The sequence below is a fragment of the Hydra vulgaris genome, chromosome 14 (genome assembly GCF_038396675.1).
Source record: "Hydra vulgaris chromosome 14, alternate assembly HydraT2T_AEP".
NCBI classification, from domain to species: domain Eukaryota; kingdom Metazoa; phylum Cnidaria; class Hydrozoa; order Anthoathecata; family Hydridae; genus Hydra; species Hydra vulgaris.
This window is the reverse complement of record NC_088933.1, coordinates 14,607,138-14,625,914: the sequence shown is the minus strand read 5'-3', so window position 1 is coordinate 14,625,914 and position 18,777 is coordinate 14,607,138. Positions and strand designations below refer to the sequence as shown.

General features: G+C 26.9%; 2 protein-coding genes across 2 annotated transcripts in view; one reads left to right on the top strand and one right to left on the bottom strand.

Annotated features, from left to right (window-relative positions):
- Positions 1-5,318: 5,318 nt before the first annotated feature.
- Positions 5,319-7,295, bottom strand: LOC136090939 (uncharacterized). Its single transcript, XM_065817916.1, has 2 exons — positions 6,609-7,295; positions 5,319-6,505 (listed from the first exon to the last, which is right to left on the bottom strand). Exons 1-2 carry the CDS (start codon positions 7,189-7,191, stop codon positions 5,319-5,321), a joined length of 1,770 nt encoding a protein of 589 aa, XP_065673988.1. The 5' UTR covers positions 7,192-7,295.
- A 1,670-nt stretch (positions 7,296-8,965) lies between these two features.
- LOC136091180 (sacsin-like) overlaps positions 8,966-18,777 on the top strand; it is a 101,455-nt gene continuing 91,643 nt past the window's right edge. Inside the window, exons 1-2 of the mRNA XM_065818185.1 lie at positions 8,966-9,149; positions 11,874-11,904. Coding sequence (XP_065674257.1) covers positions 11,892-11,904 — 13 coding nt within the window. The 5' untranslated portion in view covers positions 8,966-9,149; positions 11,874-11,891. The remainder of the gene's footprint in view (positions 9,150-11,873; positions 11,905-18,777) is intronic.

Here is an 18,777-nt window from a genome sequence, read left to right as displayed (position 1 = left end):
CTTGGATATTTATCACACCTCAGCAAATTGCGAAGTTAGAGGCCTTTTTTTTTGTGAGTTTCATAAAAGTTTCATATGGGTTTCAGTTTTATTTTGTAAGAATTTTTAGTAACATCCTCATCTATATCGCAAAATGCTTTAAGCGCTTTATACATCTTACAGTCCCTGGCCACAATATTATAATCACCTCAGTTTTTCTACATATTTTGTTTTCAAAGTTATTTTAAAGTAATTTTAAGGTGAGTATATTATTATTACTAATTTATAATTCAATACTGACATCTACCGAATAAAATAGAAACGAAAATTTCTTTATAATCATGACCAATGTAAAGTTAGGTAGGTTTAAAGTCAGCAGTGTGAATTTTTGTCAATTTAAAAAAAAGACGTGGTTGATCTGTCACATACATTTTTTTAATATTTCAACAATTTTTTAGAGTGAAAAGTGTTTTATTATTTTTAATACATTTTACAATGTTACAATTAATAGCAAGAACTAATATATAGTACCATTTTATTAACATTTTTAGTGTAATAGGTTGTAATTAAAAATTGCAATAAAAATTAAACATGGTTAAGGGTAAGGACATAAGTCCAACAAAATTTCACAAGTAAAAGCACTTTTACAACATTCCGAGCGTTCGCAACGGGAATTTGCTAAAATGTGTAAAGTTTCTGAACCTTTTGTCAATAAAATCAAATGCAAAATGGAAAACGACATCACTCTTTCTCCAAAAAGGAAAGGATGGAGTGGTTCAAAACGTAAAACCACTCCCAGAACAAACAAAATTATAGGAGATATTTGTCTGAAAAATAGAAAAAAATCATCTCTCTTGCTGTAAAAAATCTTGCTCAAGAGTCTGGAATACCAGTTTTGGAGCGCAGTGAGAAGACGTCTGGCTAAAGTTGGTTTAAAATTGCACAAACCGGCTGAAAAACCAAGACTAATTCCAGCAATGATAAAAAAAGAGATTGCAATGGGCAAAAAATCATAAGTATATGACTATTGGATATTGGGAACGTGTAAGTTAATAAATTTTGAATAAAATATTGACAAAAAAAGTGTTTAAATGTTGACATAAACTTAATTACAACCAAACTATAATGATTTTTTTAGGTGTGTTTTTCAGACTAATAAACTTTTGAGATCTTGTTGGACAAAGCCACCTTCGTACAAAGAAAATCAAACGAAAAATATCATCTAGATTGCATTATACAAACTATTAAACATCCAACTAAAGTTATGGTCTGGTCAGTTATTAGTGGTAAAAGCACAGGAAGGCTATATATTGTCAATGGGATGATGAACTAAATACAATATCAAGAGATATCATTAATAAAATGCTGTGTTAAGTTTTGCTCGTTTCATATGTTTCAAATGAACTAAAATATGTTTAGTAGTCGGTATATATATATATATATATATATATATATATATATATATATATATATATATATATATATATATATATATATATATATATATATATATATATATATATGTTATATATAATTATATATATATTATATAATTATATATATATATATATATATATACACATATATAGTAGCAGTAGTAGTAGTAGTAGTAGTAGTAGTAGTAGTAGTAGTAGTAGTAGTAGTAGTAGTAGTAGTAGTAGTAGTAGTAGTAGTAGTAGTAGTAGTAGTAGTAGTAGTAGTAGTAGTAGTAGTAGTAGTAGTAGTAGTAGTAGTAGTAGTAGTAGTGTTAGAAGTAGTAGTAGAATATATATATACACAGTAGAATCCCGTTTACTCAGATTCTGAACGGGTTTCATTTTGTCCGACTTAGCGAAGTTTTTGGTATGTATTGAGAATTCAATTGGAATTAAAAAATTTGTCCAACTTAGTAAAAGTCCGATTTATCCAGGGTCCGAGTTAACGGGATTCCACTGTGTGTGTGTGTGTGTGTGTGTTTGTGTGCATATATATATATATATATATATATATATATATATATATATATATATATATATATATATATATATATATATATATATATATATATATATAAACCATAAGTGTAACCATATAGTCGTAATTGTGACATTTCCACTAAATATATATATATATCAATATATATATATATATCAATATATATATATATATATTGTATATAATATCAATATATATATATATATATATATATATATATATATATCAAATATATATATATATCAATCAATATATATATATATATATATATATATTTATATATACATATATATGTATATATATATGTGTGTGTGTGTGTGTGTGTGTGTGTGTGTGTGTGTGTGTGTGTGTGTGTATCTTTGGTCGCTTAATGTCTTGAAACCGTTCTGCCACAAAATAAAAACACGTTGAAACAAAAAAAAAACACGTTATGAAAGTTTGCATAAACTCTGAAGAGAATGACTCTTAGCGGGAATGCGAATTAGTTTTACAAAATGCGAATTAATTATACAAAATTGATCATATTTGTTGCTTATCAATTAGTTTAACTATTCAGTCACAAACCCTCAAAAGCAATTTTTATAAATCTTATAATAAAATAAAAATTTATGGCAAAAATAAAGCCATTGGTGTTCGGAATTACCCTACGTACGTGGGGTAAATCCGAACACATCGGGGGGCAATCACAAACACTGTTGTGTAATAACAAATAAAATGCTAATTGTAATAACTAAGTCTAGAAATTATACTATGCAACAACAACAAAAAAAAGGAGTGATATTAATTCCATAGAAGCTACAACAGAGTGTTACTCAAAAAAAAAGTTGCATAAAATTACCAGAAAAAGTTAAAATCAAATTGTAGTAAGCAACATCCGCAGCTTCACTACACTACTGCACATCTGGAACTGAGCATAGGATCTCTTCTCAGCTGGTAAAAAGAAATTGTCGAATTTATTTTTCTGCAATGCTGTTTTCATCGTGTTCGGAGTTACCCCGCGTTCGCCATCACCCCACTCTTTCACCTACTATAATTTTGATTTTTGTATTTAAAGTTTTTGTTGCGATATGGCAACGTTGGGAAAGACAAAGTTAAATTAGTTTTATACTCTATAAATATCTTATTTTTTATCATATTGCAATTGTAAAAATTTAAATTAATTCTTAACTAAAATTTTTAAGAACAACTAAACTATAAATAAAACTAGCAACAATTATGCAACAACAATATAAAAATTATGCAATATTTTAATGTGTCTGTATCAAAGATCAAAGGAAGGCCACAACAACATATTTGTTCTTGTAGATAGAAAAAATGTATTAGCGAAAAAATCACGTTACAGAAAAAAGCCAGACAAAAATCGTCTACTTTTAGCACAACAATAAGAAAATAATTACATATTTATTATACAATTTCACAGTTAACACAATAATTACATATTTGTTATATAATTTCACTATTAACATGCATCCGGCACATGCAAGGTGAGCAATCTTTTTACCTCCTTTGTGCTCTGTCAAATTTCTAGATATAATAATCGCTCCTAAGGTTATCTAAGAATATTCAAGTTGAACACATCCGGGAAACTAACGACATTACACTAAACTATTGTCGTTTTTCTCTCCCAGGCAGAATGTTTTTATACATATGAACAGGCCCTTAGAACAACGTTTATATTCGTTTTGCAAATTTGTCCCAGTTTCAATTTTTTGTTATTATAAATATTCATTTAGATGCAGTATTTAGAATTAATGTAATAAAATAAATATTTTAAAGTGATTTTAAGAATTTCAAAAGTAAAAAATTGTTTCGATACCGTTTTTATAATTTCGATAATATAAAAATATTTCTGTAAATATTATAAGTGATAAAATGTTTCAGCGCCATTTTTAGAATTTCGTTTATATAAAAATATTTCGATAGAGATTATAGAGTTTTGAAAGTGAAAAATTGTTTCCGTAAGTTTTCGATTATGTAGATATATTTCGATACTATTTTCAAAGTTTCGAAAACGTAAAATAATTTCGGAGCTATTTTTAGGATTTCGACAACTAAAAATGTATCGATAGAATATCGTGAATTTCGTAAAGCGATATTCATTTCGGCTCAAAATAAAGTAATTAGAAATCGTGTTTCAAACTTACCGAAACAAAAATAGAGTTTTGAAAAGTTTTTTTTAATCGAAAACTCAACTTTTGCAAAAGTGAACAACCTAGTTTTAAATCTAGCACACAAATTAAAACTGTGGAAAACCCATTTTAATCAGTCTTTTGTTTTCCAGACTTTGAAGTTTGGAATCAGGGTGGCTTAAAATAAGTATTTATTTTACCAAGTTTATTTAAATGAAATTATTTTAACTTTCTTCTTCGTAAAATGTTAGATAAAATTAAATTTTAATTTTATTTATATATAAATAACTGTTTTATAACATTAAACACAATTTGTTTTAATAATATTTATGCTTTTTAATCTCCATAAAAAATTTGCAGATTAAAGAATTTCTCGGAAATGAGCCACGACATTTGAGTTTACCAAGTTCTGAATGTTTTTATAAATATCAGTTGTTAATTTAAGCGACGATACTAGCATTTAGATTTTTATCATATTGCAATTGTAAAAATTTGAATTAATTCTAAACTCAAATTTTAATGTGTTTGTGTCTAAGATCAAAGGAAAGCCACAACAACATATTTGTTCTTGTAGATAGAAAAATGCCACTGTTGTAAAAAATGACCAAAAACTACTTTGAGCTGACCCGAGAAAACCGCTTTGACAGGGTGAAATTACAATGTTTCCTGACTCCAAAAATGTAAAATTTGAAATCTAACTATTTCGTCCAAGAAACTAATTTTGATTTTTAGTTTTTAGTACATTGCACAATAGGGCGAGATGACAGCTTTTCAAATTTTGCATTTTTACAGCATTCAAAAACTCTTCAAAATAAGCATTTATTACTCCAAAACATAACTGTCTAAAATTCACTTGAATAGTAGTTTATTCTGACACAACTGATATAGTTTTTCATTAACAAGATGGAAATAATAAACACTTTCTTAAATAATTCTTTTAGTTATTCTAAGCCAAAACACAAAAACAACCTCTTGATTCTAAACACATAAAGAGCAAATGGTACATAAAATAAATTCTTCTCAATATTTGATTCTTCACAAATGCTTGCTGTTGTAGTCCACAACACATGAAAGAAGCCTCTTTGCATACTCAGGATGATTGCGGTCTCTTTTGTATCTCTGCCAATGTGAGCTGAAATTATGATGCATTGATTCTGTTGCCTGCTCACTAAAGATCCCCAAGGAAGCCCTTTTGATCTCAATGAATTGCTTCGCATGGAAGAAAACAGCATGAACTTATGGAGTCACACTGATGTTCATGATTGCCAAATATGAGTCTCTGAAGCGATCAATTTTTTCAGAAAAGTCATCCTCCAGAACCATACCAAAACATGCTGTCACCACACACTTAAACTTTTGAAGGGCATCAATGATTCCAAAGACTTGAAAAGCAGACTCAGTCTCTGCAATTCTTTGAAGGAGGTCAAGATTGCTGAAAAGCTTGTGACAGGCATTCCCTGCAAACTGCCCACCATGGTATGGTTCTTGTTGAATGTGGAGAGCTGAGGGCCACTTGACAACATTGGGCCAAACTTCTGTCTTGGCTTCGTACATGTGATTGACCACACCAAGGAGAAGATGGAGTTCCATTGGTGGTATGAGCTCCAAGATGAGTTTGTTTTCAGAACCAGATAGCAAAGGCTTATGCACTACATTGCCAAAAGATCTTGCCTTTTTGATATCACCACCAGACTTAGCAAACTCTTGGTAACTGGCAACAAGTGAGCCTAGTGTCCTCAAAGATCCTGATTGAGAAAGATGCGTTGATTCTGTGTTGCACCAAGAGCAAGGGTGAGTATTTGCATGGCTCTGAAGGCCACAAAGGATGTTGGCAAGTTTCATGTCGCATGAGACAACAAAGTTGACTTTGTCTAACTTGATTAAAGACAAGATCTGCCTCACATTTTCAAAGTTTTCTGGTAGCCCTTCTGATAAAGCCACAAGCATTTGACGCTTTACACTACTGTCTTTGGCAGTCCTCTGAGTTAAAAGTTTTTTCCATGGTGGTGACCTTGAATCACAGTGAGAATCCAACTCCATGATGCCAAGAGAAACTTTCAGAAATCCTCCACCTCCATCAATTCCCAACTTGAAAATATTATTCTGGAAAACTTTTCGAGAAAGCAGGACTTCATTCAAAAGCTCGGCAAGATCCTTGCAATGCACAACCACAAAGTCAGTGGAGTTACTCTCTGATAAAACTTGGATGCTGGTTTGAGTAAAAAACTCAGACAACTGTTTGCCAATGGCTTCAAACTTAGCAAGAAAACTAGTATCCACAATCTTGGTGTCACTGACTCTGTTGATGGTTGATGCCAATTTCTTCATGCCAAGGTTGGACAGTCCTGTGTTTAGCTGAACTTGTACAAGATCTTCAGTTTTGATGCTGGGTTCAGGAAAAAGAGCTCTTGCACTTGAGCTTCCTAAAAATGAAATTATATTAACACTTTTTGTAATTTTAAGTTTTAAAATTAAAGGTATTCCCTCTGAACCTGTCATCTTTATATGTATATATAAAAGTATCACCTGTTTTAACTCTAAGTGGTGGGCCGCCTTTAGGATGCAATATTTTGACAGTACCACCAGGTGTGGAAGGTTTAGTAGAGATGACTTGAGTAGCTATTTGCTCTGCAGCGAGTGGATCAGCTGTAGCTAGCTGCTTGAGATTCTTTCTAAAAGTGAATGGAGTGCACTGATGTGGCAGACCTCTTCCAACTAGACTCAAACAATCACCACATCTTTGAGGGGTACAATCTTCCACAGGTTTAGAATAGTCCACTGGGCTCTTCTCATTCAACTTCAAATGTCCAACTTGAAAAATAAGACAGTTGCAACCTTGATCTCTTGTTGGTGGTCTAACTTTTATAGATGAGAAAGGAAACAAAGGTGGCAGGTTAACATCTTTTCCTTCATCTTTTCTCCGAAGAATTGTTCGACATGAGTCACAAATGCCTCTTGGCACTCTGGTATCAGTCAAATCAAGACTTGTATGGTAATGCTTGAGGATCTTTTCAACAAGGAACTGTGTCAACTCTCGAGAGCACTTCTTCAGACACAAGACACAGACAGATTTCCGACAATCTTCATGATTTTTTGAAAAATTTGGCATTTTGAAATTTTTCTCACACAACTGATAAGTGAAACACTTTAAATAAACATGTTCACTGCCAATTCCTGGAATTTTTAGCTTGTTTACAATTTTGATGCAAAACTTAAAACAAACATGTTCGCTGCCTATTCCCGGAATTTTCGGCTTGTTTACAATTTTGATGCAAAACTTAAATGAAACATGTTCACTGCCTATTCCCGGAATTTTCGGCTTGTTTACAATTTTGATGCAACAAAATGTTTATAATATAGTTCAACCATGAAATTGTAGGTAAAATTTTATCTTCTGAGTTAAAATAAATACAAATTATACTTGCTATATAGACTGTTATGTTTTAGAGTAATAAATGCTAATTTTGGAGAGTTTTTGAATGCTGTAAGAATTTGAAAAAGCAAAATTTGAAAAGCAAAATTTGAAAAGCTGTCATTTTGCCCTATTGTGCAAAGTACTAAAAACTAAAAATCAAAATTATTTTCTTGGACGACTTAGTTAGATTTCAAATTTTACATTTTTGGAGTCAGGAAACATTGTAGTTTCACCCTGTCAAAGCGGTTTTCTCGGGTCAGCTCAAAGTAGTTTTTGGTCATTTTTTACAACAGTGATGCATTAACGAAAAAATCACGTTACAGAAAATAGCCAAAAAATAGTCTTCTCTTAGCACAACAATAAGAAAATAATTACATATTTATTATACAATTTCACAGTTAGCACAATAATTACATATTTATTATGTTATTTCACTATTAACATGCATCCGGCACATGCAAGGTGAGAAATCTTTTTACCTCGTTTGTGCTCTGTCAACTTTTATAGATATAATAATCGCCCCCAAGATCACCCAAGAGCATCTAAGTCAAACACATCTGGGAAACAAACGAAGTTACACTAAATTATTGTTGTTTTTCTCTCCCAGGCAGAATGTTTCTATACATATGAACAGTCCCTTAAAACAACGTCTATATTCGTTTAGCAAATTTGTTCCGATTTTTATTTTTTGTCATTATAAATATTTATTTAGATGCAGTTTTTAGAATTAATGTAAAAAATAAATATTTTAAAGTGATTTTAAGAATTTCAAAAGTAAAAAACTATTTCGCTACCGTTTTTATAATTTCGATAATATAAAAATATTTCTGTACAAATTATAAGTGATAAAATGCGTCGGCGCCATTTTTAGAATTTCGTTTATATAAAAATATTTCGATACAGATTATAGAGTTTTGAAAGTGAAATATTGCTTCCATAAAATTTCGATTATGTAGATATATTTCGATACAATTTTCAAAGTTTCGAAAGCGTAAAATAACTTCGGAGCTATTTTTAGGATTTCGACATTTAAAAATGTATCGATAGAATATCGTAAATTTCGTAAAGCGATATTCATTTCGATTCAAGAAAAAGTGATTAGAAATCGTTTCAAACTTAGCGAAACAAAAATAGAGTTTCGAAAAGTTTTTTTTAATCGAAAATTCAAATTTTGCAAATCTAGCACACAAACTAAAAATTTGCTTTAAATCTAGCACACAAACTAAAACTGCGGAAAACCTATTTTAATCTTTTGTTTTCCAGACTTGAAAGTTTGGAATCAGGGTGGCTTAAAATAATAATTTATTCTACCAAGTTTATTTAAATGAATTTATTTTTACTTTCTTTTGCGTAAAATATGAAACAAAATTAAGTTTTAATTTCATTTATATATAAATTACTTTTTTATAACATTAAACAAAATTTGTTTTAATAACATTTGTGTTTTTAACCTCCATCAAAAATTTGCAGATTAAAGAATTTCTCGGAAATGAGCCACGATGTTTGAGTTCACCAAATTCTGAATGCTTAAATCTACTGAATTCTTTACAAATATTAGTTGTTGGTTTAAGCGACGATACTAGCATTTAGATTTTTGTGTGGCATAAAGTTAAAAAAAGTTTAGTTTTAAACCTCAACATAAACTCTTTAAGGTAAAAAGTTTATAAATAACATTTGTCTTTAGTATTTTCTTTATATTTTTGTTATTTTTTAAGATTTAAAAAATTAGTTTAGTTACCATTTTGCAAATCAGGTGCCACTAATGCACTTAGAAATAATCAACCGAGCGACATCAAAACAAAAAGAAGTAAAATAAAACCTCAATAATAATATTCTTAATAATCTCAAAATGACTAAATTGTCCGATTACAAAAACTGATTATAAAAAAAAAAAAAAAAAAAAAAAGTAAGAATAAGTATAGTAAAAATAAAAAATGATAAAAATAAATAAAAAAGAGAAGCAATTATAATAATAATTGTAATAATAACAATAATAATAATAGCAATGATAATAATAATAAAAAATGAGATATTAATTTTTATACAATAAGCCTTAATACAAAAACTGAAAGATAAAATCAAAAATCAAAAAAAAAACTAAGTTATAGAAGTTATTATTTGTATAAGTTATGAAAAACTCAAGCTTTATTGTAAAACCTACAGCTTTTGTTTATAGATCTAACAGATCCAGGAAGGAAGGGGGATGGGGTAATGCCTTTTCCCCACACCCCCTCCTCCATAATTTTTAAGTCCTAAAAATATCTTAGAAATTCAGAACCTTTTTTTATATATGCACTAGCTTGGGCAAACAAATTTTAATAAGATACTATTGATTATGTCTGTGTTCCTTGGAGCAGAAATATGTTTTTAACATGTAATAGCAAAACTTCAGATGTAAAGTCATCACAAGGCCAAACAAAAATAAACAAGGTCATAATCACAAAACCAACAATTAACAACTCTTATAATTGTTACTTAGTTCATATGGTCAATAAAAATGGCCTAATTTTTTAAGAGTTGCAAATACATTCCTACACCATTAGTTGTCTTGTTCAACATTTTTCTTTAAATAAAATCAATCAAACACAAATTTGTTGTTTGTAGCAATGAGGGTTTTCAAAATATAAAACTAATCAACAGTTTTAAGATTAAACCAAGCCTTTCACTAAGGAAACATGCAGAATGATGAGAATTTTCTCATAGCTTTATTGCAAAATTTTGAAAGAAACATGGTGTTTATAATATAGTTGAAAATCAGATTAGAAATTTTGATGCACAAAATATTTTAAGTTTACTAAAAAAGCCTTGATTTAGCAAGCTATTTGCTGGTGGGGTAAAATATTAACACTTTTTATTTACCTATTATTTCTGTCCACATTTACTAGTCAATATATATGTTAAAGAGTCTTTACAAAAATGTTTTTTAATTCTTATTAAATTTTATGATAATTAGCATGTGTTCTGGTTTTTAGCTTCAAGTTATTATGGTAAACGGGCTATGAAATGATATAAACGAAATTGTGAAAGTTGCGCCTAAAACATAAAATCCTCTAAAGTAACCAAAATTAAGAGTTATCTAAAAGTATTGTAAATTTAAAAGTACTGTATTGTAAAAGTGCTGTAAGTAAAGTATTTAAAAGTATTTAAAAAACTGTGAAATGTGTCTTAAAAAGTCTTAATTATTACTGTATTTCTTAATTATTACTGTAATTGAGGATGTTTCCATCCTCAAGAAAAATACTGAGAAAATTTTTAATAAAAAATAAATAAAAACTTTGCAAATAACATTTAGGAATTAAAAATTTAATTTAAAAAAGCATCAAATAATTTCAATTGTTATTCTGTGCACAAGCTTTACGGTTGCCACAAATCAAAAGTATGAAATTTTATTAAATGCTCAGAAATAAATTAATTTCTTTTAAATATTGTATTTTCTTATATTAATGTATTGAAACTATTACTTGGTTTTAAATAAAAATTGATGATTTTTTTAGTAGTAGGTTTTCTACTTTCATATATGTTTTGCGTACACATTTTATTAAACTGGACGATGATGTCTATTGAACATCTAAATTAAAACTCTTTTAAGTTTTTTAATTCAGTAATACAATTTACATAGTTTTAACATTTCTTAGAAGGGTCTTGATATAAGAAAATACTTTTAATTTTTATTAGCTTGTGTTGTGAAGTGCACTTGAGATTTGAACTAAGCTATCTTTATTATGACATCTTTAAAAAGATAACTTGAAGATACTTTTAAAAAGATTTTAATAAAATTGCTATAGTTAGAGACTTTTTTTATTTAAAAAAAAACAAAAAAACTTAAGTATACTTTGATTAAAGAACTTTTTTTACATTAAAACACTTATTTCTTAATTCAAGATTTAAATTAAAAAAAAAGTGCTTTAATTTAACAACTGTACATAATAGATAAGCTTCACGAAATGTATTCAAAGGTTCATAGCAAGAATTATAAGAGTCAATGTTTAGTAACAAATTACAAAAGATTAAAATACAGGTAATAAGTTTCTAAAAAACATGTTAAACAAAAGTTATTAATAATTGCAGAAATTTCAAAAAGAAACTTCTTAACATAAAAATTTAAATAAAAACAACTGAAAAAACTAATTGTAGTTGAATTTTCCATAAAAAATATTTATGACTACTTGGCTGTGCATTCATAATTTTTACATTATAATAGTATATTTATTACTATAATATATAAAACTTATTATAAATATAATATATAAAGCTGTAGTTTAGAATAACTTTGAAAAAAAAGGCAATATAAAATATCCCTAAAAAATATTTAAAGGTACTTTATCCTTTTTTTGCTTTGTTTGGTATACTTATAAATCTTTTTTTTTTATGACTAGGTTTATTTCGAACAAGTTATGCCAAATTCAGGTATATACTTATATTTACATATTTTTTAATAATAAATTATAGTTTATATAAATATATATACATATAAATACATTTATATATATATATATATATATATATATATATATATATATATATATATATATATATATATATATATATATATATATATATATATATATATATATATATATATATATATATATATATATGCTATATATTATTACTACGACGATATATATATATATATTGTCTTATATATATATATATATATATATATATATATATATATATATATATATATATATATATGCACCCTTTACATAAGCCATTTGGCAGATTAGAGGGGCAGTGGTTTCTAGTAACACATAAAACCGTTGATGATTGAAAAATAGGGTAATTTAAAAATGCTGGCATTTTTGGTGTGGATTTGACAAGTTTATAATGTTTGCATTTTCAGATAGTTAGGTCTAAAGGTCTTAAATGGTGTTAATCTTAGATCAAAACAAAGTGTTAGAAAAATTTACAAGCATCTCAAAATGGCTGAAAATTGGACTTTTTAGACAAGTGGACATTTTGCTTTTAGATATATTTAAGTTCTGAACTGCAATAAGCTGCCTATATTTTGCCTGTGTATTGCAGACAGTAGTAGCTAATCAGAAAACCTATCTGTAAAGACTTGTGGATGAACAGAATAATGCTACAGTTAGTTTCATTTTGGCATATTTTAGCAATTTTATGATTTTTTCCAAAGTTGAGGAGGTCATAATTTTTTTCTAATTTAACACAAGTTAATTAAAACCACTTTTTTAAAGAGAGAACTATCCAGAAAATAGTTCTAGAAAAAATGAGACACTTGTTAAAAGTGAGAAAAAAGTTATACAGCTCTAAAGTAGTCTGTTTTGACCATTTGTAAATCGAGGGGAGCCACTGCGCCCTGTTTGTAAGGCTATAATTTCCGAACCGTTGTACTTGGAAGTCTGAAATTTCAAATTTAAACTATCTACATGATGCACATAACAATATGTAAAAACCAGGAAAATCAGAGATGGTGAGCCACAGGCCATTGGTTGAAATATAATGATTTGACCCATATATATATTCATTTACATATGTTTATATATATATATATATATATATATATATATATAAATATATATATAGTTCTATAGTTTGTTGCGTTTAGGAAGCACGGAAGGAAAAAAGTGATTCTTACGCCAACATATACGTCACTTTTAATTACTTTTGACTTTCGTCCAACATTTGCGTGTTGGACGAAAGTCAAAACCGTTAATTTAATAATAAATTAATCGTTTTATAAAAAAACCACAAAAACGCAAATTTAATTGACCAGAATGTTTTTTAAAACATTCTGAATGTTTTTAAAACATTCTGAATGTTTTTAAAACATTCTGAATGTTTTTAAAACATTCTGAATGTTTTTAAAACATTCTGAATGTTTTTAAAACATTCTGAATGTTTTTAAAACATTCTGAATGTTTTTAAAACATTCTGAATGTTTTTAACAATATAAACAATGTTTTTATTTTTATTTTTTTTTAATAAAATGTTTTTATTTTTATTTTTTTTAATGTAAATCATGCGCGAAGTGTTGTTACATCGACTATCTTATAGCCTGACTCGCAAGGGAGTGCTGCTATATCGACTGACATATAGCCTGACTCACAAAGGAGTGCTGCTACATCGACTGACAAATAGCCTGACTCGCAAGGGAGTGCTGCTACATCGACTGACATATAGCCTGACTCGCAAGGGAGTGCTGCTACATCGACTGACATATAGCCTGACCCGCAAGGGAGTGCTGCTACATCGACTGAGGGTTTGGTTGGGGCAGGCAGTCTATCATTAATAAAAAAATAAATTCTGGTCTTGCATTTAAATTTTTACTTTCGGACAACATATAAGGGTTCTATATATATATATATATATATATATATATATATATATATATATATATATATATATATATATATATATATATATATATATATATATATATATATACATATATAAATATATATATATATATACATATATATATATATATATACATATATATATATATATATATATACATATATATATATATATATATATATATATATATATATATATATATATATATATATATATATATATATATATATATATATATATATATATATATTAGTTGTTTTAATGTCATACTTTTATCTACATCAGTGTTTCACAGGAAGACATCTGGTCACATGTCATTATATGACCAACTAAACCACTTTTTGCTTTGCCAATTTGATTGCAGCAATTACTAAAAACATTTTAAAAATGTGCTAAATGAAATTATACCTTAAGTGAAATAAATTACATCAAAACTTCTTAACAAATGATTTTATTTTAGTAAAACGCTTTTAAATAAAGTAACAATATACTGATAATGATTTTTTTTTAATTATAAATGACAGTTGTATATAATTTTTTTAATTTATGTTACATAAATTATTTTTATAACAATTGATTTAATGTCATATCTTCCTCTACATCAGTGTTTCACAGCAAGATATGTGATCGCACGACATTATATGACAAGCAAATCACATTTTGTTTTGACAATGCAAAATTGTTAAAAGCAAAATGCTTTTTACAGTTTTGCATTTTTTATAATAAGCATTATTAAAATATAAAAAATTGATTTGTTTTTATAAACGATGACTTTCTACAACAACAAAAGTCTATTTAATATATTTTAATATAAGATTAATTAAAGTTAATACATTTTAAAAGATAAAAAAATTTATTTAAAAAAAAAAAGACAAACTTTTGAAACAAATTAAAAAAAAAAAAGTACAAATGTTAAAACAAAGAATGAAATGGTTTTTAATGCATAATTATTTACTTGTTTACATTTACATGAAAACTGATATTTTTAAATTAGTAAAAAAAAAACACCATAATTTAAATAAAAGTGTGTGTATTTTTTAAACAGTCATTAAAAGTAAACTGTTCTTTGTTTATTAATGTTTATTAATGTTCTAAACATTAATAAAGATAAAAAAGTATTCTCAATGTAATTAAAAATATGATTTAAATAACTAAGCGTTTTATTTTGTTGAGTTTTGTTTTAGTTAGGTTATATATATATATATATATATATATATATATATATATATATATATATATATATATATATATATATATATATATATATATATATATATATATATATATATTTATATATATATATATATTTATATAATTATATTTATATGTATATATATATATAACTATATATATATATATATATATGTATACATATATATATATATATATATATATATATATATATATATATATATATATATATATATATATATATATATATATATATATATAAATATATATATATACATATATGTATATATATATACATATATATATATATATATATACATATATATATATATGTATATATATATATACGTATATATATATTATTTTTAAAAACAACACGATGTTTTTTATTCTTGACATGTTTCGTAAACTTTATTTACATTTTTAAAAGGTTGTTTTACAATTAAAAAAAACACTCTGAAATGAATATTAAAAAATAGAAGTCTTTACAGAGAAATATTAACAGACAAAAAATTATACATAATAAGCCAATATATTTATTACCAAATAACTTGGTAAATAACCAATCAAAATAACCAACTGTCAAAAAAAAAAGAAAACTGACAGTAAAATTAAATAAATAAGTTTATAGCATAATGTAAAGTTTGTTTATTAAGTGAGAGACTTTCCCATTTAATGTGGAGGGCTTTTATCTTTAATTTGTGTTCAGTTGTGATAAAATTATCCAAAATCTCAAAAGAATTATAGTTAGCCAGGTTTTTGAAAATAATTGATAAATTTAAGTTTTTAAATATATGAGATCGTTTATCACTTTTAAGGTGCTCATTTATTCTAGTTCCCAAGTGTCTGGAGGTTTCTTCAATATAACTAGCATTACAGCCAGCGCAAGAAAGTTTAAAGACAACATGAGATTTAAGCAGTTTAGGAAGTGATTCTTTTAAGCAAAAACAATCTTGTATTTTATTAGTAGTGAAAATTAATTTTATTAGAACATCCTTGCAGTATTTATGAACAATTTTTGAAATTTTCATTTTAGTATAATTAGAGTACATTCCAATGTATGGAAGCCTAAATTATCTTATATTTAAGCTATTAAAAATGCTAGAAACAGATGGGTTCATTTTCTTATCAATATAGGATTTAACTTCAAAGAGTCAATAATTTTTTGTGAAAATTTATTATTTTGTAAAACAAATGATAGATTCCTAATATCTTTATCAAAACCAACCTAATTATTATTAATTTTAAATGTATGATCAATCAAACAACAAATAAGTCCAAATTTGTAGCAACAAGGAATAAAACTTAAAACTTTTTGTAAAGGACCTGTATATATATTTTTTTGTGATAAACTGAAGTTGAAAACAAATTGGATTTTTAAATAAGTGCATCTAAAAAGGCAATCTGTTTTTCTTGTTCTTTTTCCTTAGTAAACTTTAAGTTTCTATGTTGTTTATTGAGGTGTTTGAAAAATTCTTGAGCTTCATATTCAGAATTAAAAATAGAAATTATTTCATCTACATACTGTTTATAAAAAAATAGTGCTGTAAAGGAGCAGTTATTGATCCATATTTGTTCATGAAATACAACAAAAGTTATAGCTAAGATGGGCGCTAAAGGAGAACCTATAGCAACACCATCTGTTTGATTGTAATATTTTCCGCCAAATAGAAAATGTGAACCGGATGTGGAAATCTGAAATAGTGGAATATTTGTGAACAAACTTTCAACATCATACGGAATGATAGATTTATAGGTCGAAATGTTGGAAGAGAACTATCTTTACTAACTTTGTGCATCTTAGGTAATGCGTAAATTTTTGCAGGTTGAGATCCTACTGGATAGATTTTAGTGTAAATATCTTTTTCAAAACATTTTAGCCTATAAAGTTTTCTAAGATACCGTTGTAAAGATGTTTCTATTTTTATAGTTGGATCCTCTTTTAATTCTTTAAACTTAGTCTTATTACTTATAACATTATGTAATGAATTTATATAATTAACTTTATTAAGAACAGTTATACTGCTTCCTTTGTCTGGTCGTGTCATAACAATGTTCTCATTATTCCGAAGTCTTTTTAATATTTTATGTTTTCTTAGACAATTTTCAGATGGACTGTATTTGTATATTTAGTTGTTAGCCAAATGGGAAAGTTCACTTTTAATTTAAGGTTTTGAATCATTGTTTTTGAGTTGAATATTAAGATATTGTGAAATACAATCAAATTGAGCAAATACATCTGTTCCTTTATAAATGCTGGTGGCAAAGTGAAACCAAGACCATTTTTAATAAATCGAGTTCATCATGTTGTAACTTATATGAGAATTTTAATAAAGATTAATCATTGATGATATCATCAAGAATTTTTCATTGATGATATCATCGATGACTAATCTTGGTGATATCATTGATGGTTAATCATTGATGATATCATCAATAATTATTCATTGATGATATCATCAATGATTAATCATTAATGATATCATGAACAATTAATCATCGATAATATCATTGATGATATCATCAATGAATAATCATCAATGATCAATCATCAATCATCAATGAAAATGTTTTTTATAACTTACCACTTACAGATTTTTAGCATTAAACATATTTATTATGTGTTAAAATAAAAAATAAAAATATTTTTTATATTTATCCTTTTTTATGGGTTTTTTTTGTCACAGCCTGGTATTCGGTATTTAACAAATGTGTTGGCAATATTCTGTTAAATACTGAATAGTAAAAAAATTAGCCAAATAATATCAAATATGCTTATTATTTGTTAAAATAAAAAATTAAGTTAAATAGCAAATTAATAAAAATAATAGTTGTATTTATCTATATTTATGCTTTTTTTTATTTTTTTTATGCAATCAGAGAGTGTTAGCTTTTTATAAAGACAAGAATAAATGCAGAATTGATGACAAACAATGCCACCTTAGATTTTCTAGGAGATTGTTAATGTAACGTAAAAAATGTATAAGGCCAAAAGCCAAAAGATAGCCTTGATTTTTTCACATCTATCTAATGCATGGTAAAACCTATCAGCTATTACCGATAACAAATCAGCAGTAGACCAAGAAGATCAATATACATATTGATGATCAGAAAGTAAGTTATTTGATTCAAAATGAGAGATTAAGTGTTTGTTAATTAGAGACTCTCAAACCTTGCTTGTGATAAGAAGTCCAATGGTACTGTAGTTAAACAAGACAGATCGCTCTCCAGAATTTTTGAAAATATGGATAACAGATACTGTTTTCTAGAAAGCTGGAAAAAGACTCTGTTAAGAACTTGTAATATAGTTTTGATAGTATAGCTTGGTGAACACTTCTGCAAGACTATAACAGGTATGTTGTTCAGACCATAAGCTGTAGAAGAATTTATGTAGGAAATCACTTTAGAGACAGAAGTGGCATTGATACGAATGTCAAGCAATGGATCAACCAGTTTGTTGGCTATATCAGGTAGGATGTGATTGCACTAGAATCAAGAGATGTGTTTAATCAAAAGATTAAAGCAAACAGATTTTGTCATCTCACTTAAAGGCAAAGCTGAGTTTTAAGGTGAGATGACAAAATCTGAATGATGCAAGAGAGGAGCAGTAACAGATTTGCCTTTATTATAAATATTAAGATGAGAAGTCACAAGAGCCTAATTTTTGAGATGAAATACAAGATTTTTTGACCTGAAAATTGCAGGCTTTGGCGTTAGACAAAACTATTTTATAATGATTTTTAGCAATGATTAAAATATATATAC

Excerpts from the sequence above, each read along its gene's own strand:
- LOC136090939 (XM_065817916.1), bottom strand. The coding sequence starts at position 7,191 with ATGCCAAATTTTTCAAAAAATCATGAAGATTGTCGGAAATCTGTCTGT. Across the intron at positions 6,506-6,608 it reads ACCACTTAGAGTTAAAACAG|GAAGCTCAAGTGCAAGAGCT; the intron begins GTGATACTTTTA and ends TTTCATTTTTAG.